The sequence below is a fragment of the Mobula birostris genome, chromosome 10 (assembly GCF_030028105.1).
Source record: "Mobula birostris isolate sMobBir1 chromosome 10, sMobBir1.hap1, whole genome shotgun sequence".
Lineage (NCBI taxonomy): Eukaryota > Metazoa > Chordata > Chondrichthyes > Myliobatiformes > Myliobatidae > Mobula > Mobula birostris.
Window position 1 is genome coordinate 119,710,992 of NC_092379.1, and position 27,992 is coordinate 119,738,983.

At 42.1% G+C, this 27,992-nt stretch overlaps 1 protein-coding gene across 1 annotated transcript in view; it reads left to right on the forward strand.

Annotated features, from left to right (window-relative positions):
* Nucleotides 1-27,992, forward strand: part of LOC140204285 (short transient receptor potential channel 5-like) — a 137,410-nt gene that overhangs the window by 66,339 nt on the left and 43,079 nt on the right. The window contains exon 6 of the mRNA XM_072270874.1: nt 21,723-22,045. Coding sequence (XP_072126975.1) covers nt 21,723-22,045 — 323 coding nt within the window. The remainder of the gene's footprint in view (nt 1-21,722; nt 22,046-27,992) is intronic.

A 27,992-nucleotide genomic window follows, 5' to 3' on the forward strand; every position in this document is an offset into this window, starting at 1 on the left:
ATCTTTCTCATTTGTTTTGTGTGTGTGGGCGAGAGGGATTTGGGGCTTGATGTGTCTGTTCCATTTTTGTTCATTTTTTTTGAGTGGGGAGGAGGGATCTGGAGGTTAGTGATCATGCTGTCATTCTTTTCTTTTTTGGTTTTGTAGCTATCTGGAGAAGAAGACTTTCAGAGTTGTATACTTTGATGATAAATGAACCTCTGAACTTTTGAATATTGGGAACACAATATAAGATATTATATGAATACGCTATTTGCTTTTAACAGGCACAGTCACTGACAGTCACTCAAATATACTTCTATGTTGTGTGTGTGCAGTCCTAGGAGTTTCTTACTAAATCCAGAAACTAATATTTTAAGATGCACACAAAATGCCAGAGAAACTGTACAGAGGGGAATAAACAATCAACGCTTTGGGCTGAGACCATTCATCAATATTTTGAGTACATTGTTCACTACTACCAGCACCTGCCATATCTCTTGTGGTTAAAATATTTTAAGAAACTTTCCATTGGTTAATATTTTAATAAGCCAGTAGGCAGTTCAGAATCAGGATCAGGTTTAATATCCCTGGCATACGTGAAATGTTTTGATTTGTAGCAGCAGTACAATGCAATAATAAAAAACTATAAATTACAATAAGAAATATATTCAGAACATTAAACTGAGTTTAAAGTTTTATATGTAAATTTATACTGAATCTAAGTAGTGCAAACAGAAACCAAAAGAATAAGACGATAAGACCATATGATATAGGAGCAGAATTAGGCCATTTGGCCCATCGAGCCTGCACCACTATTACATCGTGGCTGGTCCGGATCGCACTCAACCCCACTTATCTGCCTTCTCGCTACATCCTTTCATGCCCTCACCTATCAGGAAATGATCAGCTTCTGCCTTAAATATACCCACGGACTTGGCCTCCACTGGAGTCTGTGGCAGAGCATTCCACAGATTCACCACTCTCTGGCTAAGAAAATTCCTCCTTACCTCTGTTCTAAAAGGTCACCCTTTAAATTTGAAGCTGTGCCCTCTAGTTCTGGATACCAAACGATCCTCATATGTTAACCCCTTCATTCCTGGAATCATCTTTGTGAACCTCCTCTGGACTCTCTCCAATGACAACACATCCTTTCTGAGATATGAGGCCCAAAACTGTTGACAATACTCCAAGTGCGGCCTGACTAGTGTCCTATAAGACTCAGCATTATCCCCTTGCTTTTATATTCTATTTCCCTTGAAATAAATGTCTACTTTGCATTTGCCTTCTTTACCACAGACTCAACTTGTAAATTGACCTTCTGGGAGTCATGTACGAGGACTCTTAAGTCCTTCTGCACTTCTGATGTTTAAACCTTCTCCCCATTTAGATAATAGTCTGCACTATTGTTCCTTTTACCAAAATGCATTATCATACATTTCCCACTGTATTCCATCTGCCACTTTTCTGCCCTTTCTTCCAATTTGTCTAAGTCTTACTGCAATCACATTGCTTCCTCAGCCTACCTACCCCTCCACCTATCTCTGTATCATCCACAAACTTTGTCACAGAGCTATCAATTCTATTATCCAAATCATTGAAAATGAATGTGAAAAGTAGCGGTCCCAATACTGACCCCTGAGGAATAACGCTAGTCACCAACAACCAAACAGAAAAGGCCCCTTTCATTCCCACTCACTGCCTCTTGCCTGTCAGCCATTCCGCTATCCATGTCAGTATCTTTCCTGTAACACTATAGGATTCTATCTTGTTAAGCAGCCTCATGTGTGGAACCTTATCTAATGCCTTTTGAAAATCTAAGTGAATGACATCCACTGCCTCTCCATTGTCCACCCTACTTGTTACTTCCTTGAAGAACTCTAACAGATTCGTCAGACAAGATTTCCCTTTACAGAAGCCATGCTGACTTTGACTTATTTTATCATTAGTCTCCAAATACCCTGAGACCCCATCTTAAGCAATGGACTCCAATACTTTCCCAAGCACTGAGGTTAGGCTAGCTGGCCTATAATTTCCTTTCTTTTGCCTTCCTCCCTTCTTAAAGAGTAGAGTAACATTTGCAATCTTCCATTCCTCCAGGATCATGCCAGAATCAAGTGATTCTTGAAAGATCATGAACAATGCATCCGTTAACTCTTCAGCAACCTCTCTCATGACTCTGGGATGTAGCCCATCTGGTCCAGGTGACTTATCCTATTAAGACCTTTGAGTATGCCAAGCACCTTTTCCTTTGTAATAGCAATTACACTCACCCCTGCTCCCTGACAGTCACGGATCTCTGGCACACTGCTAGTGTCATCCACAGTGAGGACAGATGCAAAGTACCCATTAAGTTCAACTACCAATTCTTTGTCCCCCAGTACTACCTCACCAGCATCATCTTCCAGTGGTCCAATATCAACTTGCACCCCCCTTTTACTGTTTATATAACTGAAATAACTTTTGGTATTCTGTTTATATTGTTAGCTAGTATGCTCTCATATTTCATCTTATCTGTTCTTACAGTTTTTTAGTTGCCTTTTGTTGGAATTTAAAAGCTTCCCAATCATCCAATTTCCCACTCACTTTTGCTACCTTATATACCCTTTCCTTCACTTTTATGCAGCACTTAATTTCCCTTGTCAGCCACAGTTGACTAGCCCTGCCATTTGAGAACTTCTTCCTCTGTGGGATATATCTATCCTGCCTTGTGAATTATTCCCAGAAACTGTAGCCATCTCTGCTCTGCCATCATCCCTGCCAGTATCTTCCTCCAATCCACCTGGGCAAGATGCTCTCTCATGCCACTGTAATTCCCTTTATTCCACTGCAATACTGATACATGTGGCTTATGCTTCTCCCTCTCAAATTGCAGTATGAATTCAATCATAAAATGATCACTGCCTCCTAATGGTTCCTTTACATTAAGCTCCCTAACATGATCTGGGTTATTACACACCATCCAGTCTAAGATAGCCTTTCCCCAAGTAGGCTCAAGTACAAACTGCACTAAAAAGCTATCAACAAATTCCCTCTTTTGCGATCCAACACCAACCTGATTTTCCCAATCCCCTTGCATATTAATGTACCCCTTTACAATTGTGTCATTACCCCTATTATATGCCTTTTCCAGATCTCTTTGCAATCTCAACCCCACACCTTGGCTTCTATTTGGATCCCTATATATGATTCCCATAATGTTTTTTTTAATCCTTACAGTTTCTGAACTCCACCCACAAAGATTTAGCGTTCCCTGAATGAGAAAAGAAATAGTGTAGTTTACCTGGGTTCACTGTCCATTCAGAAATCTGATGGTGCAGGGGGAAAAGCTGTTCCTGAAACATTGAGTGTGTATCTTCAGGCTTCTGCCCCTCTTCCTTGATGGTAGCAATGCAAAAAGTGCATGTCCTGAGTAATGGAGGTTCTTAACAATGGTAGCTGCCTTTTAGAGACATTGCCTTTTGAAGATGTCCTCACTGCTGGGGAAGCTAGTGCTCCTGATGAAGCTGGCTGAGTTTACAACTTTCAGCAGCTTTTTCTGATGTGAGCAGTGGCCTCTCCATACCAGATGCTGATGTAACCAGTTAGAATGCTCCCTCTGGCACATCTGTTGAATTTGCGAGTGTCATTGGGTGACACACCAAGCCTTCTCAAACTTCTAATGAAATATGGCTGCTGTCGTACCTTCTTTGTAATTTTGAGCCCTGGGTAGATCTTCAGAGATGCTAACACCCAGGAATTTAAGCTGCTCACCTTTTCTACTGCTGACCCCTCGATGTGGACTGGTGTGTGCTTCCTCGCCTGCTTCTTCCTGAAGACCACAATCAATTCCTTTGTCTTACTACTGAGATAGAATACAAGGTTGTTGTTCTGTTACCACTCAGCCGGCTGACCCAGTTTGCTCCTGTACACCTCCTCATCACCATCTGAAATTCTGCCAACAATAGTTGTGTCATCAGCAAATTTATAGATGGCATTTGAGTTGTGCTTAGCGACCCGGTCGTGGGAGTAGAGAGAGTAGAGCAGTGAGCTAAGCACTTTATCCTTGTGATGTGCCAGTGTTGATTGTTAGCAAGGGGGAGATGTTATTTCAGATCTGCATTGACAGTGGTTTCTGGTTGAGGAAGTCAAGGATCCAATTGCAGTGGGAGGTACAGATGCCCAGACTTTGGAGCTTGCTGATTAAAACTGAGGGCAATCAACACTGAGCGGTAATCAATAAACTACAGCCTGATGCAGGTATTGCTATAAAGGCATTGAAAAGTTGTGTGTTCATTGCCAACAGTACCAGAAAACCTACCATAGGGAAGCAACAGCGATCAGCTCCCTGTGGCTCAGAAGGGAAGGCAGAGAAGAGGCGTGTAACAGTGACAGGAGATTCCATAACTAGAGGAGCAGAAAGCAGATTCTGTAGACGTAAAAGCGACACGTAGATGATATGTTGCCTCTCAAGTGCCAAGGTCAGGATATCTTGGATCAGGTCCTCAGTGTTGAAAAGGGGGAAGATGAACAGCCAGAAGTCGTGGTACATATTGGTACCAATGACATAGGTAGGAAAAGGGAGAAGGTCCTGAGGAGAAAATTTAGAGTGCCAGGTAGAAAGCTAGAAAGCAGGACTTCCAGGGTAATAATCTCAGGATTGCTGCCTGTGCCAAGCACCGGTGAGGGTAAGAATAGGATGATTTGGCAGATGAATGCATGGCTGAAGAATTGGTGCAGGAGAAAGAGTTTCAGATTTCTGGATCATTGAGCTCACCTCTGGGGAAGGTATGGCATGTACAAAATGGAGAGGTTACACTTGAACCTGAGGGGGACCAATATGCTTGCGGGCAGGTTTGCTAGAGCTGTTTAAGTTAATTTTGCACGGGTATGGGAACTGAAGTAATAAGGCTGAGGATGGGGCTGTTGGTATACAACTAGGTGCAGTGTATAATGAGACTGTGAGGAATTCAGGCAGATGACGGCAAAATTGCAGTCACTGGGATGAGTTAAAGTGTAACAAGGAGTCAAGATCAAAAATAGTGATGCATACAGGACTGAATGTGTTATATTTGAACACAAGCAACATAAGGAATAAGGTAAATGATCTTGTAGCACAGTTGGAGATTGGAAGGTATGATGTTGTGGGCATCTCTGAGTCTGAGAGAAGATCATAGTTCAGTGCTTAACATCCAAGGATACAAATCGTATCAAAAGGACAAGCAGTTAGGCAGAGGGGGTCAGGTGGTTCTGTTGGTAAAAAATGAAGTCACATCCTTAGAATGTGATGACTTAGATCAGAAGATGTAAAATTCTTGCGGATAGACTTAAGAAACTGCAAGGATAAAAAGACCCTGATGGGAGTTATATACAAGCCTCTGAACAGTGGCCAGGATGAGGGCTACAAATTACAATGGGAGATAGAAAGGGCATGCAAAAAGGGCAATGTTGAATTTCAATTCGAATTTATTTAAAGCTTACATCCGTCCCACGATGTGTGGGAGTAAAAATCATTCTGTTATGACTTCGTCCCAATGTATAGACATGTGAATTTATGTCTAATGGCTTGTAGAAAGAAGCTCTCCGATAGCCTGTTGGTCCAAGGCTGCGGTACTGTTTGCCAGACGGAAGCAGCTGAAACAGTTTATGGTTGGGGTGACTGGTGTCACCAATGATCTTCCAGGCCTTCTTTCTGCACCTGCTGCTGGAAATGTCCTCACTGGAGGGAAGTTCTCAGGTGGTGATACAGCCAGTAAGGATGCTCTCAGTGGTATCCCCGTAGAAGGTCTTGAGCATCTGGGGACTCCCAAACTTCTTCAGTCGCCTGAGGTGGAAGAGACACTGCTTTGCTTTTTTTTTGCCACAAAGCTGGTGTGTACAGTCCAGGTGAGATCTTCGGTGATGTGTATGCCAAGGAACTTGAAACTACTCACCCTCTCAACTGCAGTCATGAGGGCTTTTAATACGCTGGTGGACTGGGAATATCAGTTTGGTGCTGGATCCCAAGAGAGGAAATTAGTAGAATGTCTACAAGATGACTATTTAGAGCAGCTTGTGGTTGAGCCCACTAGGGGAATGATAATTCTGGATTGAGTGTTATGTAATGACTCAGATCTGATTAGTGGCCTTGGAGGCATGATCATAATATGATAGAATTCACTCTGCAGTTTGAGAAGGAGAGTATAAAATTAGATATATTGTTATTATGGTGAAGTAAAGGGAATTACAGATGCATGAGAGAAGAGCTGACAAAAGTTAATTGGAAGGGACATCAGCAGGGATGATGGCAGAACAGCAGTGGCTGGTATTTCTGAGGGAAATTTGGAAGGCACAAAAAAGATGCAATCCAGAGATGAAGGAGTATTCTAAAGGGAGGATGTGGCAACCTTGGCTGCCAAAGGAAGTCAAAGGCAGCATAAGAACAAAAGAGAGGGCATATATAATATAGCAGAAATTAATGGGAAGGTAGAGGATTGGAAAGGTTTTAAAAACCAACCAAAGCCAACCAAAAAATTGATAAAGAGAGAAAAGTTGAAATATGAGGGTAAGCTAACCAATAATATAAAAGAGGATACAAAAAGCTGTTCAGATATATAAAGAGTAAAAGAGAGATGAGAGTGGATATTGGACCGCTGGCAAGTGATGTTGGAGAGGTAGCAGTGGGGGAGAGAGAAATAGCAAACAAACTTAATAAGTTTTTTGCTTCAGTATTCAGTGTGGAAGGTACTAGCAGAATTCCAGAAATGCAAGGGTATCAGGGGGCAGAAATGAGAGTTGTGGCTACTACTAAGGAGATGGTGCTGGGCAGTTGAAAGATCTGAAGGTAGATAAGTCACCTGGATCAGATGGACTGCACCCCAGTTATTTGAAAGATGTAGCTGAAGAGATTGTGGAGGCATTAGTAATGACCTTTAAAGAATTACCAGATTCTGGAATGGTACTTGAAGACTAGAATATTGCAAATATCACTCCACACTTTAAGAAGGGATGGAGGCAAAAGAAAGAAAATTATATGTCAGTTAGCCCGACTTCAGAGGTTGGAAAGATGTTGGAATCCATTATCAAGGATGAGGTTTCAGAGTTCTTGGAGGCACATCATAAAATAGGCCAAAATCAGCATTTCTAAAGGGGAAATCTTGCCTGATAAATCTGTTGGCATTGTTGGAAGAAATAATCACAATAGACAAAGAAGGTAGGCACGATAGACAAGCGCGAAAGACAAAGGATAGTCAATGGATGTTACTTATTTGGATTTTCAGAAGGTCTCTGACAAGGTGCCACACATGTGTCTGCTTAGCAAGTTAAGAGCCCATGGTATTACAGGAAAGGTACTATCATAGATGGAAGATTGGCTGACTGACAGGAGGCAAAGAGTGGGATAGAAGGGGCCTATTTTGGTTGACTACCAGTGAGTAGTGGTGTGCTGCAGAGTTGGTGTTGAGACTGCTTCTTTTCACATGATATGTCAATGTGGAGGCGGGGAAGATGGTGGCGCGATGCAACTCGCAGCAGCCACTCCGGTGGTGATGTCTATTATTTGTCAAGTAGGGTGCCGTGCACAGTCCTGATTTGATGGAGACAGACGTGAGACCACGGAGGAACATCTGGTGAAACTTCTGAAATGCCTGCTTTGCTGCTGCTGCTACTGTGTGGTCCAGAATCTCCGGAGGAGAAGACCCTGAGTCCTCGGCTTTGCTTGTTGCTTAGTGGCTGGGGTGGGGTCGAAGCGCTCGGCAGAGGATGGTGCTCGGAGAGGCTGTGTCGGAGGGACTGGTTGGAGGCTCGAATTTTTTGAACGGACTCAGAGTCCACTGCGGTCGGGTGCTTCCAATGGTGCTGCATCGGCAAGTTGGCAGCGCTTGGAGGTTCATGGCGGGGCGAGTTCCTCCCTTCTGCTGCCTGCATGAGATGATGGGGCTATTGGGACTTTGAGACTTTTTTTTACCGTGCCCATGGTCTGCTCTTTATCAAATTATGGTATTGCTTTGCATTGTTGTAACTATATGTTATAATTATGTGGTTTTGTCAGTTTTAGCTTTGGTTTGTCCTGTGTTTTCTTGTGATATCATTCTGGAGGAACGTTGTATCATTTTTTAATGCATGCAATAAACGAAAACTGAACTGAATGATTTTAGATGAATGAATTAATGGCCTTTTTTTTTGGCCAGGTTTGCAGACAATACAAAGGTAGGTGGAGGGGCAGGTAGTGTTGAGGAAGCAGGGAGTCTGCAGAAGGACTTAGACAGATTGGGAGACTGGACAAAGAAGTGGTAAATGAAATATAGTGTAGGGAAGTGTATGGCCACATACTTTGGCAGAAGGAATAAAGGCCTAGACTATTTTCAAAATGAGGAAGAAATTAAAAAATCAGATGTGCAGAGGAACTTGTGAGTCCTCATGCAGGATTCCCTAAAGGTTAATTTGCAGATTGTGTCTGCAGTGAGAAAGGCAAATGCAATGTTAGGACTAATTTGAAGAGGACTAGAATACAAAGGCAAGGATGTAATGCTAAGGCTCTATAAGGAGTTGGTCAGACCACACTTGAAGTAGTGTGAGAAGTTTTGGGCCCCTTATCTGAGAAAAGATGAGCTGGCATTGGAGAGGGTCCAGAAGAGGTTCACGAGAATGATCCCAGGAATGAAAGGGTTAACATATGAGGAGCGTTTAATGGCTCTGGGCCTATGCTTGCTGGGATTTAGAAGAATGGTGGGGGGCAGGGTGGAAATCATTGAAACCAATTGAATACCGAAAAGCATGGATAGAGTGGATGTGGAGGGGATATTTCTTATAGTGGGGGCGTCTAGGACCGGAGGGCACTGCCACAGAATTGAGAGATGAGGAAAAATTTGTTTTGCCAGAGGATGGTGAATCCATGGAATTTATTGCCACGGACGGCTGTGGAGTCCAAATCATTTTAAGTATCTTTAAGGTGGACATTGGTAGGTTCTTGATTAATCAGGATATCAAAGTTTATGGGTAGAAGACAGGGGAATAGAGTTGAGAGGGATAACAAATCAGCCATGTTGGAATAGTGGAGAAAACGCGATGGGCTGAATGGGCTAATTCTGCTCCCCTGTCTTATGCTCTCATAGTATGAAGTAGGCTATGTTTATTGCTAAGCAAACATTAGTGCAGCGCTGTGAAATTATCACTCAACAGGGGCTATTTAAATATCTAAAACCATCTGAAGTGTTGGCAAATTATATTTGCAATTGAAAATGTTAAGGCTGTTCCAGCATTGCAGAAATCAGCAACATTATAACATGACACTGAATGCAAATTCTTTATATATAGGGCATTAATTTCCATATTGACAGCACCCAAAAAGGGTGAACATGTACTTTCCAAAAGGCAAAGGAGATTGAAGGGGTCTCCAAGTTCTTCTGCACTAAAACATAGTAAGTTAGGAACAGCTTTGTCTACTCTGCCAGTCAGATTTCTGAATAATCCATCAGCCCACGAACAAGACTTTGTTATTCATCCTTTCCTCTATTTATTTTTTGTAACTTGGTGTAATTTTATCTCTTGTACTGTACTGCTGCTGCAAATCAAGAAATTTCATGGCATATATCAGTGATAATAAACCTGATTCTGGAAAAATATGATAAACCAAAGAACAACACAATCATTCAAAAGAGAAGGATGAACATTTCATTGTGACCAAGCGTGATTAACATATGGACCAGTTGTACTGCGCTTCTAAAATTAAATGCCTTCATCTTCAGTAGAACAGAACTTTGAAATGTATTTCTGCTATTTTATTGTGCATTAGGCCAAGAAAAAATCTCTTACCTCTCTTTCTTATTGATACATTTTTACAAATTTGGTCTTGAAACCAGAGCAGGTGTTCTTTTCTTCAGCAGCAACGCATCATGTGATTCTTTTAGCTTTGTGAAAGAGTAATTTAGAGTTTGTGCTAAGATAGTTTTTACAGCCATTTTGTTTCTTTACGTGAGGTAAGCGGTGTTATTTTGAAGTTTACCGGTTGCTGAAGCAGCTGTTAGCTTCAGGGGAAGAGAATTCTGCCCTTCGTTTATAGCATACATTTATACAGCTTTAATTGAAATTCCTGTGATGTATCAGCTCTCTATTCAAAGTTCAAAGAAAATTTATTATCAAAGTGCATGCAGTTTATGTCAGGATTCTTGATGAGATTCGTTTTTGTGGGCATGCACTGTAAAAACAAAGAAACACAATCAAATCAATGAAAAGCTGCCACAACAAAGATGGACAAACTACTAAAGTGCAAATGACAGCAAATTGTGAAAATACAAAAAAAAAAATTTGCAAATGTAGCCCCCCGGTAAGCCTCAGGGTCGCTTAACTCGCTGTCGTCTAGGGGAAACAACTCCCGCCCCCGCCAGACTGGAATAATTAAGTTTGTGTGGATGCTGTGTGATGTACCCCACCCCGCCCAAATAACAGACAGTACACCATATATGACTAAATGATTACAATTTATAGATATTACTGGAAATATGTAATTAATAGAGATAATATATAAAAGGAAAGTGAAAGGCACCAAACTTATCAAAGTTCAACCTCTTCGTGCACAACATTTGGAGCTCTAGTAACGTCCTCTGTTCAGTATTGAATCCCCTCTGACCACCTTGTCCCGCCGCCCTGGGACCACACACATTGGTCAACCAGACGCTCCACATGAGTCTGTCTTCATCTCCTCTCCTCGCCGACAACCCTGGACCTCGGATTCGGGCTCGGGGTCCTTCCCGTCAGCCAGCTCACAGCACCGCGTCCACTCTCTCTCTCCCCATCGCGCCTTCTGCCCAAAATCCCGCGCATCACAATAGTTTACAGACACACAAAAAAGAATAACATCTATCCCAATTGGTTAACAAATGGATACAATTCTCCTTATCAGTAATATATCCCAAACAAGCTGCTAGAAAGAGAACCATTGTCTCAGCAGTTAACATCACAAAGAAGCCATCTTAATTATAACATAACAAAGAAGCTATTTTAATTAGCCTATGCAGTAACATAAAAGAAGAAACACCTTACAAACACTAAATAATAAATAAATAAATAGATAGATAGATAGATAGATAGATAGATAAATAGGTAAATATTGAGAACATTATAAATGACCTGAATGAGGAAGTGGAGGGATGGGTTAGTAAATTTGCTGATGACACAAAGGTTGGGGGTGTTGTGGATAGTGTGAATGGCTGTCAGAGTTTACAGTGGGACATTGATAGGATGCAAAACTGGGCTGAGCAGTGGCAGATGGAGTTCAACCCAGAGGTGTGTGAGGTAGTTCATTTTGGTAGGTCAAATATGACGACAGAATATAGTATTAATGGTAAGACTCTTGGCAGTGTGGGGGATCAGAGGGATCTTGGGGTCCGAGTCCATAGGACACTCAAAGCTGCTATGCAGGTTTACTCTGTGGTTAAGAAGGCATACGGTGCATTGGCCTTCATCAATCATGGGATTGAGTTTAAGAGCCGAGAGGTAATGTTACAGCTATATAGGACCCTGGTCAGACCCCACTTGGAGTACTGTGCTCATTTCTGGTCACCTCACTACAGGAAGAACGTGAAAACCATAGAAAGGGTGCAGAGAAGATTTACAAGGATGTTGTCTGGATTGGGGAGTATGCCTTATGAGAACAGGTTGAGTGAACTCAGCCTTTTCTCAAACAACAGAAATTCTGCAGATGCTGGAAATTCAAGCAACGCACATCAAAGTTGCTGGTGAACGCAGCAGGCCAGGCAGCATCTCTAGGAAGAGGTACAGTCGACGTTTCAGGCCGAGACCCTTCGTCAGCACTAATTGAAGGAAGAGTTAGTAAGAGATTTGAAAGTTGGAGGGGGAGATCCAAAATGATAGGAGAAGACAGGAGGGGGAGGGATGGAGCCAAGAGCTGGACAGGTGATTGGCAAAAGGGATACGAGAGGATCATGGGACAGGAGGTCTGGGAAGAAAGACGGGGGGGGGGGGGAACCCAGAGGATGGGCAAGGGGTATATTCAGAGGGACAGAGGGAGAAAAAGGAGAGTGAGGGAAAGAATGTGTGTATATAAATAAATAACGGATGGGGTACGAGGGGGAGGTGGGGCATTAGCGGAAGTTAGAGAAGTCGATGTTCATGTCATCAGGTTGGAGGCTACCCAGACGGAATATAAGGTGTTGTTCCTCCAACCTGAGTGTGGCTTCATCTTTACAGTAAAGGAGGCCATGGATAGACATGTCAGAATGGGAATGGGATGTGGAATTAAAATGTGTGGCCACTGGGAGATCCTGCTTTCTCTGGCGGACAGAGCGTTGGTGTTCAGCAAAGCGGTCTACCAGTCTGCGTCGGGTCTCGCCATTGTATAAAAGGCCACATCGGGAGCACTGGACGCATCGACTTCTCTAATTTCCGCTAATGCCCCACCTCCCCCTCGTACCCCATCTGTTATTTATTTTTATACACACATTCTTTCTCTCACTCTCCTTTTTCTTCCTCTGTCCCTCTGAATATACCCCTTGCCCATCCTTTGGGTTCACCCCCCCCACCTTGGCTTACTTCCCGGACCTCCTGTCCCATGATCCTCTCATATCCCTTTTGCCAATCACCTGTCCAGCTCTTGGCTCCATCCCTCCCCCTCCTGTCTTCTCCTATCATTTTGGATCTCCCCCTCCCCCCCAACTTTCAAATCTCTTACTCACTCTTCCTTCAGTTAGTCTTGACGAAGAGTCTCGGCCTGAAACGTCGACTGTACCTCTTCCTAGAGATGCTGCCTGGCCTGCTGCGTTCACCAGCAACTCAGCCTCTTCTCCTTGGAGCGACAGAGGATGAGAGGTGACCTGATAGAGGTGTACAAGATAATAAGAGGCATTGTCCTGTGGATAGTCAGAGGCTTTTTCCCAGGGCTGAGATGGCTAGCACGAGAGGGCACTGTTTTAAGGTGCTTGGAAGTAGGTACTGAGGAGATGTCAGGGGTAAGTTTTTTACGCAGAGAGGAGTGAGTGAATGGAATGGGCTGCTGGCGACAGTGGTGGAGGCAGAAATGATAGGGTCTTTTAAGAGACTCCTGGACAGGTACATGGAGCTCAGAAAAATAGAGGGCTATGGGTAACCCTAGGTAATTTCTAAGGTAAGGACATGTTCGGCACAGCTTTGTGGGCCGAAGGGCCTGTATTGTGCTGTAGGTTTTCTATGTTTCTGTGAGCTGAGTATTGAAAATGGGCCCACAGGCTGTGGAATCAGTTCAGAGTTGGGGTGAGAGAAGTTAATCCTTCTGGTTCAGGAGTGAACCTGCTATATAACAAGTTGTTTGCAGAAACACAGCCGATGTTGGGTGATAAATTATTATTTATTAAAATTCATTTATAAAAGCATCTATAAGGTTGACTGGATAGTGGTAAGATGGTGTAAGATAGTTGATAAGATAGTGGCAGTAGAGCACGTACCAGAGAACCCCGTCCTCCTAGCAGGTGACAGGAATGGAAATGGATTGGAATTGTCACGTGTATTACGGTTCTGTATAAAGCTTGCTTTGTTCATACAGATCAAATTACACAGAGCACTGAGGTAGTACAAGGTAAAACAATAACAAAATGCAGAATTAAATGTAACAGAAAATGCAGTAATGTAACAGAAACCATTTAATAGTCATTTACAAGCTGTCTTTGAGCTTGGTGGTGCATGCTTTCAGGCTTTATGTCATCTGTCCAGTGGGAGAGGGGAGGAGAGAGAATGCTGGATGACTGGGGCCTTGATTATGCTGGCTACTTTACTGAGGAAGCGAGATACATGGGCAGTCGATGGAGGGAAAGCTGGTTTCTGTGATATGCTGAGCTGTGTTCACAACTCCCTGTAGTTGCTAGTGGTTACAGGTGAAGCAGTTGCTGTACGAAGAATGAAATTCTTGATGAGCTGGACAATCCACATCAGGGACGTGTGAAAAGAGCTTTTTAATTGGGCCTCAATGGAGATTTGAACGGCAGAGTTGTGTGGCAGATTCTCTGAGTTGAGGAGCGACGGATCCACAAGAGGGACTCATTAGAAAGGCCCAATGAAAATAGCGCAGGTGCGAGTGGAGTGGCCATTGTTTCAGAGCGTGCCAGTGTTTGGAGTGGCTTTGGCTCACCAGGCCTGGGTGAGGTAGATCGTCTTGTAGGTTACTCTCTCTGTGTTCATATTTGTTCATTCCTCATCTATTAGTGCATAGTATAGTGAGAGTGGCTCCAGGGCAGTGTTATGTACTGTGTGTGGGATGTGGGAAATCTGGAGACCTCCAGTCTCCCAGGTAAACGCATCTCCACCAGGTGCACCCAGCTGCAGTCCCTTAAAGAATGTATTAGGGAACTGAGCTGCAGATCAATGGCCCTCGGCTCGTACAGGAGAATGAGGAGGTGGTAGGGGCTACAGGGAGGTAGTCACCCCTGGATTGCGGGAGACAGGTAACTGGGTGACTGACAGGTGAAGGAGGGGAAATGCACAGCTAGTGCAGAGTACACCTGTGGTCATTCCTCTCAATAATAAGTATACAACTTTAGATACTATTGAGGGGGATGACCTGCCGGGGGGAGCCACAGTGACTTGGTCTCTGGCACTGAGTCTGGTGCTGTGGCTCAGGGGAGCAGAGAGGTAAAGAGGACTGCAGCGTTGATAAAAAGTTCTTTAGTCAGAGGAACAGAGATGAGGTTCTGTGGGTGCCATAGAGACACCCAGATGGTATGTTGTCACCCTGGTGCCAGGATCAGGGATGTCTCAGAATGTGTCCATGGCATTCACAAGAGCGAGGGTGAGCAGCCGGAAGTCTTGGTTCGTACTCGCGCCAACGACATAGGTAGACAAGGTAATGAGGTCCTGAAGACAGATTTTAGGCAGCTAATTAGAAAGCTGAGAAGCAGGACCTCTGGGGTAGTAATCTCTAGATTGCTGCCAGTGCCACGTTCCAGTGGCTGAGGAACTGGCGCAGGGGCCAGGGGTTCAGATTTATGGATCATTGGGATCTCTCTGGGGAAGGTAGGACCTATACAAAAGGGATGGGTTACACCTGAACTGGAAGGGGTCCAATATCCTTGCAGGTGGGTTGGCTGGAGTTGTTCATGTGGGTTTAAACTAATTTGTCAGGGGGCTCGGAATCAAAGTGATGGTGGCTGAAGGTGGTTTAAAAACAGAGGAAATGTGTAGTGAGTGTCTGAGCAAGGAGAGGCTGATGATAGGGCAAAATTGCAGTCAACAGGATGTATTGCAACATAAAAGGCAGACAAAAATGAAAAGGGTGAATAAAGGACTAAATGTGTTATATTTGAATACTTGCAGTACACAGAATAAGGTCGATGAACTTGTAGCATAGTTACAGATTGGCAAGTATGGTGTTGTAGACAGAACTGAATCATGGCTGAAATAAGATTATAGCTGGGAACGTTATGTCCAAGGATACACATTGCATTGAATGGATTGCAGCAGGACTTAGACAAACTGGAAGAATGGGCAAAAATGTGGCAGATAGAGCTACTAGGACTTGATGTTTCAATCCCTATGGTAAGTCGGCACTCTCGATGTTGGCAGTGGGCTTGGAGTGGTGACAAGGAGGGAGGGTAGTTACGTCATCGGGGTCATCAGGTGGGCACCTTCCTTCTTTGACGTTTCATTGATAAGCCCATGACGTCTCCAGAGGACTCAATGGTGCTACCTGGCGTCCCAGATACACCCCCCTCAGTTCCATACCCTCCTGTCTTCATCTTGCAGCCCAGTCGTTGTCTTTCCTTTTAATCCAAATCCAATTGCTGCTTTCTTCTGCTGTGTTTGACAAGGACTTGATTGCTTGTTGGAGGGAGTGACCCCTCAACCCATCTTCTTCAATAGACTGGTCGTAGATGTAGCAACGAATCTCCTGCATCCCACTTCTACAGGGAAAATCTTGGTCTTCTTAGAATACAGTGCTAGAAAATATACAATAATACATTTATTGTGGACTATAGTGTGGACTATTTTCTAAATGGGGAGAAGTTTCAAACATCAGAGGTGCAAAGGGACTTTGGAGTCCTCGTGCAAGACTCCCAGAAGTTTACAGGCTGAGTCTGTGGTAAAGAAGGCAACTACAATGTTGGCATTTATTTCAAGGCTGCCCCTCCGACCCTCAACACAGGTGCCCCCAGGGTTGTGTCCTGAGCCCCCTCCTCTACTCCCTTTACACTGACAACTGTGCTGCCACACACAACTCCAATCTGCTGATCAGATTTGCAGATGACACAACATTGATTGGCCTTATTTCTTGCGGTGACGAGACAGCCTACAGGGTCAGGTTAACACCCTGAGACAGTGGTCCCAAGAGAACAACCTCTCCCTCAGTGTCCAAAAATCAAAAGAGCCAATCATGGATTGCAGGCGGAACGGAGACAGCCTCACCCCAATTAACATCAATGGGACTGCTGTTGAGAGGGTGAGCAGTTTCATGTTCATCACCGAAGATCTCACTTGTTCTGTACACACCAGCTGTGTGGCAAAAGAAGCACAACAGCATTTCTTATACCTCATGTGACTGAATATATTCGGCATGAGCCCCCAGATCCTCAAGACCTTCTACAGGGGCACCACTGAGAGCGTCCCGACTGGCTGTAAAACCGCCTGGTATGGGAACGGCACCACCCTTGATCGCTGGGCACTGTGGAGTGGATGTGAACTTCCCTCCACTGAGGACATGTACAGCAACAGGTAAGTAAAGAAGGCCTGGCAGGTCACTGAGGACACTGGTCACCCCAGCCTAAACTGTTTCAGCTGCTTCCGTCTGGCAAACGGTGCCACAGCATGAAAGCCAGGACTAACGGGCCACAGGACAGCTTATTTTCTACAAGCGATAAGACTTATAAATCCACATGTCTGGACATTGCAATGGAGTCATAGCGCAAAGATTTTTACTCCCTCATGTTATGGGACAGATGTAAGATCTAAATAAATAAATTCAAATTCAAATTCAAATAAATTTGAATAAAAGCAAGGAAATAATGCTGAGGCTTTATAAGACACTAGTCAAGCAGCACTTGGAGTATTGTCAACAGTTTTGGGCACCATATCTCAGAAAGGATATATTGTCATTGGAGAGAGTCCAGAGGAGTTTCATAAGGATGATTCCGGGAATGAAGGCGTGAACATATGAGGAGCATTTGGCAGCTTTGGGCCTGTACTCACTGGAACGTAGAAGAATCCGTGGAGATCTCATTGAAACCTATCAAATGTTGAAGGGACTACTTAGTGTGGATGTGGAGAGGACGTTTCTTATGGTGGGGGTATCCAGAACTAGAGGGCACAGCATCAAAACTGAGAGGTAACCTTTTAGAACAGAGGAAAGGAGGATTATTTTTTAGTCAGAGAGCAGTGAATCTGAGAATGCTATGCAACAGACTGTGGTGGAAGCCAGGTTTGTGCGTATATTTAAGGCGGAAGTTGATAGGTCAATAAGTCAATGGGTACATTTAATGTCAGAGAAATGAATACAATATACATCCTGAAATTCTTTTTCTTCACAAACATCCATGAAAACAAAGGAGTGCCCCAACAAATGAATGACTGTTAAATGTTAGAACCCAAAGACCCCCCTCCCACGCACAAACAGGAACAAGGCAATGACCCCCTTCCCCCACCAGCACCCCCCACCAAGCACTCAAGCATGCACCAAAGCATCAATAAAGACACAGTAATACTCCAAAGAGTACTCATTCACCTGGTAATTCAACATACCCCAGGCTCTCTCGCTCTCTAATAAGGGAAGAGAGATGTTCCCATTTCACAGTGAGATGGGAGACATAACAGACAACTTGCTGACTTTATGGTGTTAAGAGTCTGTTGCGTCGCTTTTTCCAAGTTCTGTGCCCAGAGAACTCAGGTCTCTGGACACACAGCCATCAGACAACCCGCTGTTCCCAATGTTCCGTGTTCTCCCGTGATGCTTCAGTCAGGGGCACTGCCCTTGAATCAGCCCATCTCCAGAGCCATGAAAATCCGGCACCCTGCAGGCGCGCTAGTCTTCCAGGCCGCGCCCTTGGGATATCAAAAAGCGGCCAGTCATGTGGCCTGAGAGCAGGTCCCATTCCCACAAAGAACCGAAGTCAGAGTGTAACTCCAGCTCAGGGTTTTCCAAAGAACCTTGAAAGGGAAAAAAAGAGATATCAGAGATAGAAATAGAGCTGTTTCCGAAGATGCAAGTAAAGGAGTAGGTTTGGCGCTTACATGACTATGCTCTGCCCTCCGTTTTCTGATCAGTCAGGGCATCAAAGGATATGGCGAGATGGCACGTGTATAGGGTTGAGTGGGATCTGGGATCAGCCATGATGGATGGCAGGGCAGATTCGATGGGCTGGATGTCAGAAGCGTGGCTCTGTTAGTAAAAAATGAAATTAAATCATTAGAAAGAGATGACGTTGGGTTGAAAGGTGTTGAACTGTTGTGGATAGAATTAAGAAACTGCAAGGATAAAAAAAAAATCCCTGATGGGAGATATATACAGACCACCAAACAGTAGAAAGGATGTGGTCTGCAAGTTACAATGGGAGACTGAAAATGCATGCCAAGAGGGCATTGTTACAATAGTCAAGGGGAATTTCAATATGCAGGTAGATTGGGAAAATCAGGTAGGTGCAGGATTCCAAGACGGAAATTCTAGAATGCTTATTAGATGGCTTTTTAGAGTAGCTTGTGGTTGAGCCCATTAGGGAATCAGCTATTCTGGATTGGGCGTTGTGCAATGAACCAGAATTGATTAGAGAGATTAAGGTAAAAGAACCCTTAGGGGAAAGTGATCATAATATGATCAAATTCACCCTGAAATTTCAGAAGGAGAAGCCAAAGTTAGATGTATCTGTATTACAGTGGAGTAAAGGAAATTACAGAAGCCTGCGAGAGGGTTTGGCCAGAATAGATTGGCAAAACTCTGGCAGGGATTTCAGCAGAGCAGCAATAGCTGGAATTTCTGAAAGCAATTTAGAAGGCACAGGATATATACATCCCATAGTGGAAGAAGTATTTTAAAGGCAAGATAATACAACTGTGGCTAACAAGAGAAATCAAAGCCAAAGAGAGGGCATATAAAAGACCAAGAATTAGTGGAAAGTTAGAGGATTTGGAAGCTTTCAAATACCAATAGAAGGCAACTAAGAAAGTCATTAAGAACATAAAGATGGAATACAAAAGTTGGCTAGCCAATAATATTAAAGAGGATATCAAAAGTTTCTTCAGATACATAAAGTATAAAAGAAAGACGAGAGTGGATATCAGGTCACTGGTAAACAATGCTGGAGAGGTAGTAATGGGGGACAAGGAAATAGCGGATGAACTGAATAAGTTTTTTGTTTCAGTCTCACTGTGGAAGACACTAGCAGTAAGGAGGAAGTTCCAGCTATCGGGGTCATGAAGTATGTGAAATTACCATTACTAGAGAGTGGGTTCTTGGGAAACTGAAAGGTCTGAAGGTAGCTAAGTCATCTGGACCAGATGGTGTATAGAAAGAGGTGGCTGAAGAGATTGTGGAGGCATTAATAATAATCTTCTAAAAATTCATTAGATTCTGGAATGGTTCCAACAGAATGGAAAATTGCAAATGTCACTCTATTCTTCAATAAGGGAGAGAAACGGAAGAAAGGAAATTATAGGCCAGTTAGTCTGACCTCAGTGGTTAAGACGATGTTGGAGACAATTGTTAAGGATGTGGTTTTGGAGTACTTGGAGGTGCATGATAAATTAGGCCGTAGTCAGCATGGTTTCCTCAAGGGAAAATCTTGCCTGACAAACCTGTTGAAATTCTTTGAAGAAATAACAAGCAGGATAGACAATGGAAAATCAGCTGATGTTGTGTACTTGGATTTTCAGAAGGCCTTTGACAAGCTACCACACATGAGGCTGCTCAACAAGCTATGAGCCCATGGTATTACAGGAAAGATTCTATCATGGATAAAGCAGTGGCTAATCGGCAGGAGGCAAGGAGTGCGAATAAAGAGAGGCTCTTCGGGTTGGCTGTCAGTGACAAGTGGTGTTCCACAGGAGTCTGTGTTGTGACTAATTCTTATAGGTTATATGTCAATGATTTGGATGATAGAGTTGATGGTTTTGTTGCAAAATTTGGAGAATTTTCATAGAAAGGTGGAGACGCAAGTAGTTTTGAGGAAGTAGAGAGGCTATTGAAGGACTTAGGCAGATTAGGAGAATGGACAAAGAAACGGCAGGTAGAATACAGTGTTGGGAAGTGTATGGTCATACACTTTGGTAGAAGAACTGTAAATATTGCTTATTTCTAAATTGAAAGAAAATACAAAAAATCTGAGGTGCGGAGGGACTTGGGAGTCCTTGTGCAGGATTCCCATAAAAGCTAATTTGCAGGTTGAGCCTGAGGTGAGGAAGACCTATGTGAAGTTAACATTCATTTAAAGAGGACTAGACTATGAAAGCGAAGATGTAATGTAACTTTATAAAGCACTGTTCAGGCCTCTCTAGGAGTGCTGTGAGCAGTTTTAGGGCCCTATCTTAGAAATGACGTGCTGAAACTGGACAGGGAACAAACGAGGTTCACAAAAATGATTCCAAGAATAAACAGCTTGTCATATGAAGAGTGTTTGAGGGCTTTGGGCCTATATTCAGAAGAATGAGGGGTGACCTAATTGAAACCTATTGAATAGTGAAAGGCCTGATTGATTGGATGTGGAGAGATGTTTCCTGTGGTGGGAGTATCTAACACCAGAGGACACGGTCTTAAAATAAAGGAGTGTCCTTTTAGAGGAGGGATTTCTTTAGCCAGAAAGCAGTGAATCATTGAACTCATTGCCATAGGCAGCTGTGGAGGTCAAGTCTTTATGTTTATTTAAGGCAGAGGTTGATAATTTTTTATTGGTCAAAGCATGAAGGGATATGGGAAAAAGGCAGGAGATTGGAGCTGAGAGGGAAAATGGATCAGCCATGATGAAATGGTGCAGCCGACTCGATGGGCCAAGTGGCCTAATTCTGCTCCCATATCGTATGGTCTTATGGTCTTATGAGGAGAACAGTCTACGTTATATGAAATGGCAGCTCATGTTCCCTGGGTGGAATTCTATAAAACCAGGGTAAAATCTATTTCAGAGCCAATCACATTAGCCATGAGGCAGATTAGTTGATGTGTGATGTTTAAGTTAGTTTCCTTTGTAGATAACAGCTAGTGGTAACTTTGAATGATTAAGATGAATCTCAAGGTAGTAGATGGTGACATACCTGTACTTTGATGTAAATTTACTTTGAACTTTGAACATTGAATGCAATAGCTTCATTGCTGGATATTAGCAATACACATATGCAAGAGTTCCACCCATCTGTTGTCGTCACCACCACAAATTCAGTTCTGCTTAAGTGCATAGAAATTAAAGGTAAATTCTCCTCTTCCCTCAGGCTGTGAGGTGGGAAAAATTTGTAAACTGGCTCTACTTCATCCAGAGCTCGGTGTGGGGTGTGGGGTGGGGGTCTCTCCGAAGATTCGAATCAGCAGCAATATATTGCTTATTAAATGCGGTAAGTTTGGTCAGTTAATTAGACTGCCGAGTTCCTCCGCCATGTTGTGTGTGTTGCTGGGGATGAATTGCTTTAGCTTGAGTGTGGTGATATTTAAAGTGGAGTTTGATAGATTCTGGATTAGTAAGGACGTTAAAGGTTATGTGACAATATAGGAGAATGGGGTTGAGAGGGATAGAATGGCAGAACAGACTCGATAGGCTGAATGACCTTATTCTGATCCTCTGTCTTATGATCTTATGTTCCTATTGTTGATATCTAACTTGTTATTTGTTTTGAAGTACAATGGCTCACGTCCTCGAGAAGAGTGGGAGATGTGGCACCCGACATTGATAGCTGAAGCCCTTTTTGCTATAGCCAATATCTTCAGTTCCCTTCGTTTAATCTCACTTTTCACTGCAAACTCTCACCTGGGACCACTTCAGATTTCACTGGGTCGCATGCTCCTTGATATTCTCAAGTTCCTCTTCATTTATTGCCTGGTGTTGCTTGCTTTTGCAAATGGACTGAATCAGCTGTACTTTTACTATGAAACCAGCGCTTCAGAGGAGCCCAACAATTGCAAGGGAATACGGTGCGAGAAGCAAAACAATGCTTTTTCAACGTAAGTCCACTTATTAAATATTTATACCAAGTAAGCATTGCTAGGAATTCACTATGAAACGTTTATCAAAGGTGTTTATTATATTTCTTTTACCTCCTTTGAACATTTTATCTGTTTAAGCTTTAAGTTTTCCGTGACTGGATCACAGTTAATTTTGACTTTCAGTTGATTTCTAATGGTTGCCATGGTCTTAACTCATTCCTGAATATAACAATTTCACTTTTTGCTGGACCGTAGTGAATTAAAAGAAATAATATATACTGGATGCATAACAGGTAAATAAAAATTTCTAAGTATATTGACACCAAAAGAAATTTTTTTAATGGTTAGTTGATTAACATTGTTCTTTCCTTCACAAAGTCTTTTACTTTTAACAACAATAAAACTTTGTTAGTCTAATGTCTAATTGTTCTGAAATCTGGATTGGTTGACATTTGGCTTACCAGGTGCAGTTTCTTACACTCCCTTTAAACTCTTGGGATTATTATACTACTCAATTAACTTTTAAAAATACAAAATAAAAATGTGCTGGGTTATTAATAGGAGTGATAACCAATAGTCCAGAAAACCTGCCACTGCAGAGGGGGCAAGATTACTGGAGTTTTGCCATATTATAAAACATTGGTTTAATTGTCTTTTCCCATGATGAAGAAACTGAATGATTGAGAGAAAATATGCCTAAGCTTTCCCTTTTACTCCCTTTGTTGAAACAATATAAAATGTATGTGTTTTCCCGTTATTATATTCCACAGTGGACTTGCATCCAGGAAATTTTTTCTCATTGTTTTGTGTTCAGTGGCCAAGACTTCAGCAGGGTGTTATGCAAGCATAAGGAATATGTACTGGTGGGCCGCACTGCTCAACACGTTGCTCTGCCTGCCATTCAATAAAATTGTGATCCTAAACACTCTCCTACACTTTCCTCATGACCTTTGATTTCCTTATGCGAAAAGTCAGTCAATTTCATGCTCAAATTATCCACAGTTTTTATGCCATGGAATTCCAAAGACAAGCACTTTCTGAATGGCAGCCGGGTGTCCTGGGTGCATGACCCATGGTTTGAGGCTCTATATGCAGCAGAAACAACTTCTCAATAAAGGCCTTGCTGAGCTCTGCAAGAATTCTAAACAATGGTCAGCATAGACTGGTTGGGATGAAGGGCCTATATCCGTGCTTATTGTGCTGACTTTAAGTTCTATGAAAATCTCTGTCATTCTTCTATGCAGTCCACTAAACTGCTCTTAATACGTAGAATACTGTTTCCATCCCCACCAAAATAGTAAAAAGAGTAAAACTGCTTTTCACCTATTAAGAAAGACTATCCTTCTTCAGAGAAAGGGTTTCAAATTCTACATTTCTTCACAGTACTCCAGATATTATTCCTTCAAAACCCAATGTAACTACAGCAAGAGTTCCTTCCTCTCACACTCTCCCCATCCGTCCTGTAATTATTAGTAACTGTTTCCCTTTTGCATGTTTTTACATCAACTTTCTGTCATTTAAACACAAAAACATCTAAATCCTTCTGAACAAAAGCATATCTTTCACTTTTTAGAGGTTAATCTGTTTTTCTAGTCTTCTTATCAAAGTAAGTGATCTCACATTTCCCCAAAATTATACTCTGCCCTCAGACACTCTATCCATCCCTTTGAACCTCTTTTTCATCCATTCACAGCTCACTTTTCCATCTACTTTTTGTTCATTAATAGAGCGGTTATATATATCTGTGTCCCTTCATCCATGTCACTTAGAATGCAAATCTAAATCTAGGGTTGTATACTGCACACAATTTAATAATAAATGTACTTTGAATCTTTGATTCTTGAATTGTACTCACTGAATGTTTTGGGACTCACAACTATGCTTTTTTCTGTCCTCTGAGATGAAGATTGATTTTTACAAAAATGATATTGTCACTTCCATATCCATTTAATCTAAGGGTCCCTGACTTTTAGGGTCCTATGATTCACTAATCTAGGACTTTTTCATTTGTAAAAGCTCTTACAGTCTTTATTTCTTACTGATTTCTATTACAGTTCGAGTGCTCATACTTACTTCTGTTTTAGCAATATTGTAAGCTTATTCTTTAATCTGTATTTTTCTTAACTTCTAGAGTTAACCACAGTGCAATTACTTTGCCAGGGGAGCTTTTATATTCATTGATAATTATGAATTAATTCTTAATGTTCATTATCTATTCAAGATGTTGATATAATTCTCAATATACTTTAATCAACCTCAATTTTTCCTAAACTTCTGCAGTTGACTTTATTTAAAATTCAGACCATGCTTTTGGATCTTAAGCCATCGCTATGAAGTTCAAATAAAATTATTCTGGTTTATATTAACTCTTTGCCAGAGATCCTTTATTATAAATACTGATTTGAAAATTCCACACAGACCTGTTTGTACTTTATGTTTGTGCACTCAGCTAGAGCTTGTAATTATTAAATGTACCATCAAAATATTAATTTGTCATTTCAGTTGATAAGAAAAAATGTATTAGGATAGATGTTCCCATTACTTACAACAGGCGGAAAATATGTGCTCCTATACAGGGCAAATCTCAACTGTTTTGACAGTCATTTTTATTAACCTGCTGACGATTGCAACATCTGAACTATATGCAGAATTGGATTACAGCGTCTGCATTCTTTTATATTTATCCACCACCACTTTTAAGGTTTCTTTTAAGAGTTTTTAACAGATCCACTGTCCCAAACTGGCGAGATCCCAGAACAAGATTATCATAACATAAATAAAGTTGTCTCTCCTAAATTAGCTTGGTTCTGCACACAATAGCATACAGCCAGGTCCAAATCGGGTAATGTCAGTTTAATGGCATAATGAAAAATCTAGACTTCCATCCTATTATAGAAGAACACACTACCAAACATTAAACTTGCATTTTAGATTCCATTTTATTATGAGTGTATAAATTGATTTCCTAAATCAGACTGCCTCCCTTTTAGAGAGACTGTCTAGGTGTCTCTCCTACAATAGAGTTGTTATGAGATACATTTTGTCAAATCTCATCCATCACAAGGAAAGATAACAACTCCAGTTCCTTTTAGGCATGAGAATTGTGATCCACAGTGAATGATTAACAGTCAGTGAGCCAGCTGAGCAACTAATCATGGTTTGGAAGTGTATAACCGGAAAGGTAATTTATTCTTTTCTACTTGGCATACCCAATTGCATGAAGTAGTGAAATTGGGATATATTGAAAGCTGTAAGAAATGTAACTATGATCTATCAAACCATGGCCAAATTTCACAGTGAGCACAATTATAACCTTAACAAGAAATGTAAGTAGTGGATAATCTATCGAATTGGATAAGTATTTGATTATGTCAGGCTAGTGAATAAAAAAGTATTAGGTGCAGAATGCAATGTTTGTTGTACTTTAGAAACTTTTTTGAGCTTTGCTTTTGCAAACCAATTGCCTGTTTACTAGGATTTAGCTGTGCCGTCATGAGTGGTGTATTGCATCTTCTTTGTTTTCTTAGCAGAATAGTGTAGTGATTTAGAAATTAATAAACAAACCACGCAGGGTCAAAGTGGATCACTGAGATGCAATATATATCTTTTTTAAATGTTTCTGCAGGTCAATCATCTCTTAGGAAGCACAGTTTAGATAATTTTACCTGGCTGTTAGCTTGGAATTATCTCAACTGTCCTAACTTACTGAAAATTTTATTGCTTTTCATATTACATGATTAGAATTAGTTTTTGCTATTCTTCTATTAGTAGTAATTTCTCAAAGAGTTTATTCTACAAAGACAGCCCTTTTTTTCAAGAAGAAAATTAACGCCGGTAAAAAGCATCAAAACCACATAGAGTTCGATGAACACAAAATGCTGGAGGAACTCAGCAGGTCAGACAGCATCTATGGAGAGAAATAAAGAGTGAACTGAAGGGCCACAATCAAAAAATTAGAGACTTTATTCCTTTCCATAGATGCTGCCCAACTGCTAAGCTTCTACAGCATTAAGTGTGTGTTAACTCTGGATTTCCAGCATCTGCGGTATGTTTAGAACTCCATGCAAACATCGAACCTATTGAATCTGGTAAATGTGCAATTTCAATGTTATCAGCTCAAACTTCTCTTCCAGAATTTCACACATATACAGTGCCTGTTAAAAGTATTCACCCCCTTGGAAGGTTTCATGTTTTATTGTTTTACAACATTGAATCGCAGTGGATTTAATTTGGCTGTTTTGACACTGATCAACAGAAAAAGACTCTTCAGTATCAAAGTGAAAACAGATCTCTGCAAAGTGATCTGAATTAATTACAAATATAAAACACAAATTATTAGATGGCATAAGTATTCACCCCCTTCAAGTCAGTATTTAGTAGATGCTCCTTTGGCAGCAATTACAGCCTTGAGTCTGTGTGGATTGGTCTCTATCAGCTTTGCACATCTGAGCACTGCAGTTTTTCCCAATTCCAACTTGTGTGTGGGATAGTTTTTCTCAGAAGATGACAGACTCCGCCTGACAAATGCAACAGGTCTCAACCCTGTGTCCTCATCCTGATACAGAATACCTCCTAATCCCTCTCTGCTGGCATCCGTATGCAGTACATACAGCAATCGGGGGTCTGCAAAAGTCAGCACAGGAGTTTTCATCAGCAGCTCCTTTAGTGACTGAAAGGCCTTTTCACATTTCACCTCCCGTCTCACTCCAAACAGCTCTGAAGGGCTATGATAATCTTTACTGTCCTCTCCTTTTGTCCCCAAGGGAGGGTAACCACACAAAAGCTGATTTAAAGAGTGACTCACATTAGAGTAGTCCTTCATGAAACTCTGATTGTACCCACAGAATCCAAGGAACAAACACAGGGCACTCACAGTCTGGGGCCTTGGCATATGGTCACCGCCTTTATCTTAGTGGATCTGTAGCGACTCCATACCATGAGACTATGTGCCCAACATAGTTGACAGATGTCTTACAGAGCTGTCACTTGTCCAGGGACCCTTCAGCTTTCAGGCAGCCCAACACTTTCAGTAGCCTCGCTTCATTTTCCTCCAAGGTGGACCCGAACACAATGAGATCGTCCAGATACACCAACACCTCAAGCAAGTTCATATCTGGCACTGTTTTCACCATGACATGCTGGAAAGTTGCTGTGCTCCCAATATACCCTGGAGCATCCTTTCAAATTGGAAGAATCCCAGCGGACATATGAATGTCATCTTCCCTCTTCATCTCCCACCAAACAAAAGCCTCAAGCCCAACCTCAGTGTCCCTCACCAGAAAAGCCTCTCCTCAGTTCTACCATCCTAATTGGATGGCACACATTCCTCATCATCCCTTATCTTCAACAGTAACCCAAACAGGCTCACAGCAGAACAGACTGCTCCAACAGAACTGCTAAATGAAATACTTACCGCATAACAGTAAAAATATGAACCAGGGCAGTACCAGTGGCTTTCTCGTTGCCACTCTCCCGCAAAGCTGTGGCTGTTGAAGCACCCAGGCAACAGTTGGATGCACAATCTCTCCCATCTCAATCTCTGAAGCTTATAACTCCTCCAGAATTGACATAGGTTTCTTGGTGGCCTTCCACACTAGTCCCCTTATTGCATGGCCACTCAGTTTTTGAGGATGGCCTGCTCCAGGCAGGTTCACAGCTGTGCCATATTCTTTCCATTTCTTGATGATTGACTTAACTGTACTCCGAGGGATTTTCAGTGACTTGGAAATTTTCTTGTATCCATCTCCTGACTTGTACTTTTCAATAACATTTTTCACAGAGATGATTGGAGTGTTCTTTTGTCTTCATGGTGTAGTTTTTGCCAGGATACGGACTCACCAGCAGTTGGACCTTCTAGATGCAGGTCTATTTTTACTGCAAGCAATTGAACCACCTTGCCATCACAGGAACTTGCATTTAACTAATCGTGACTTCTGAAACAATTGGCTGCACTAGCAATGATTTG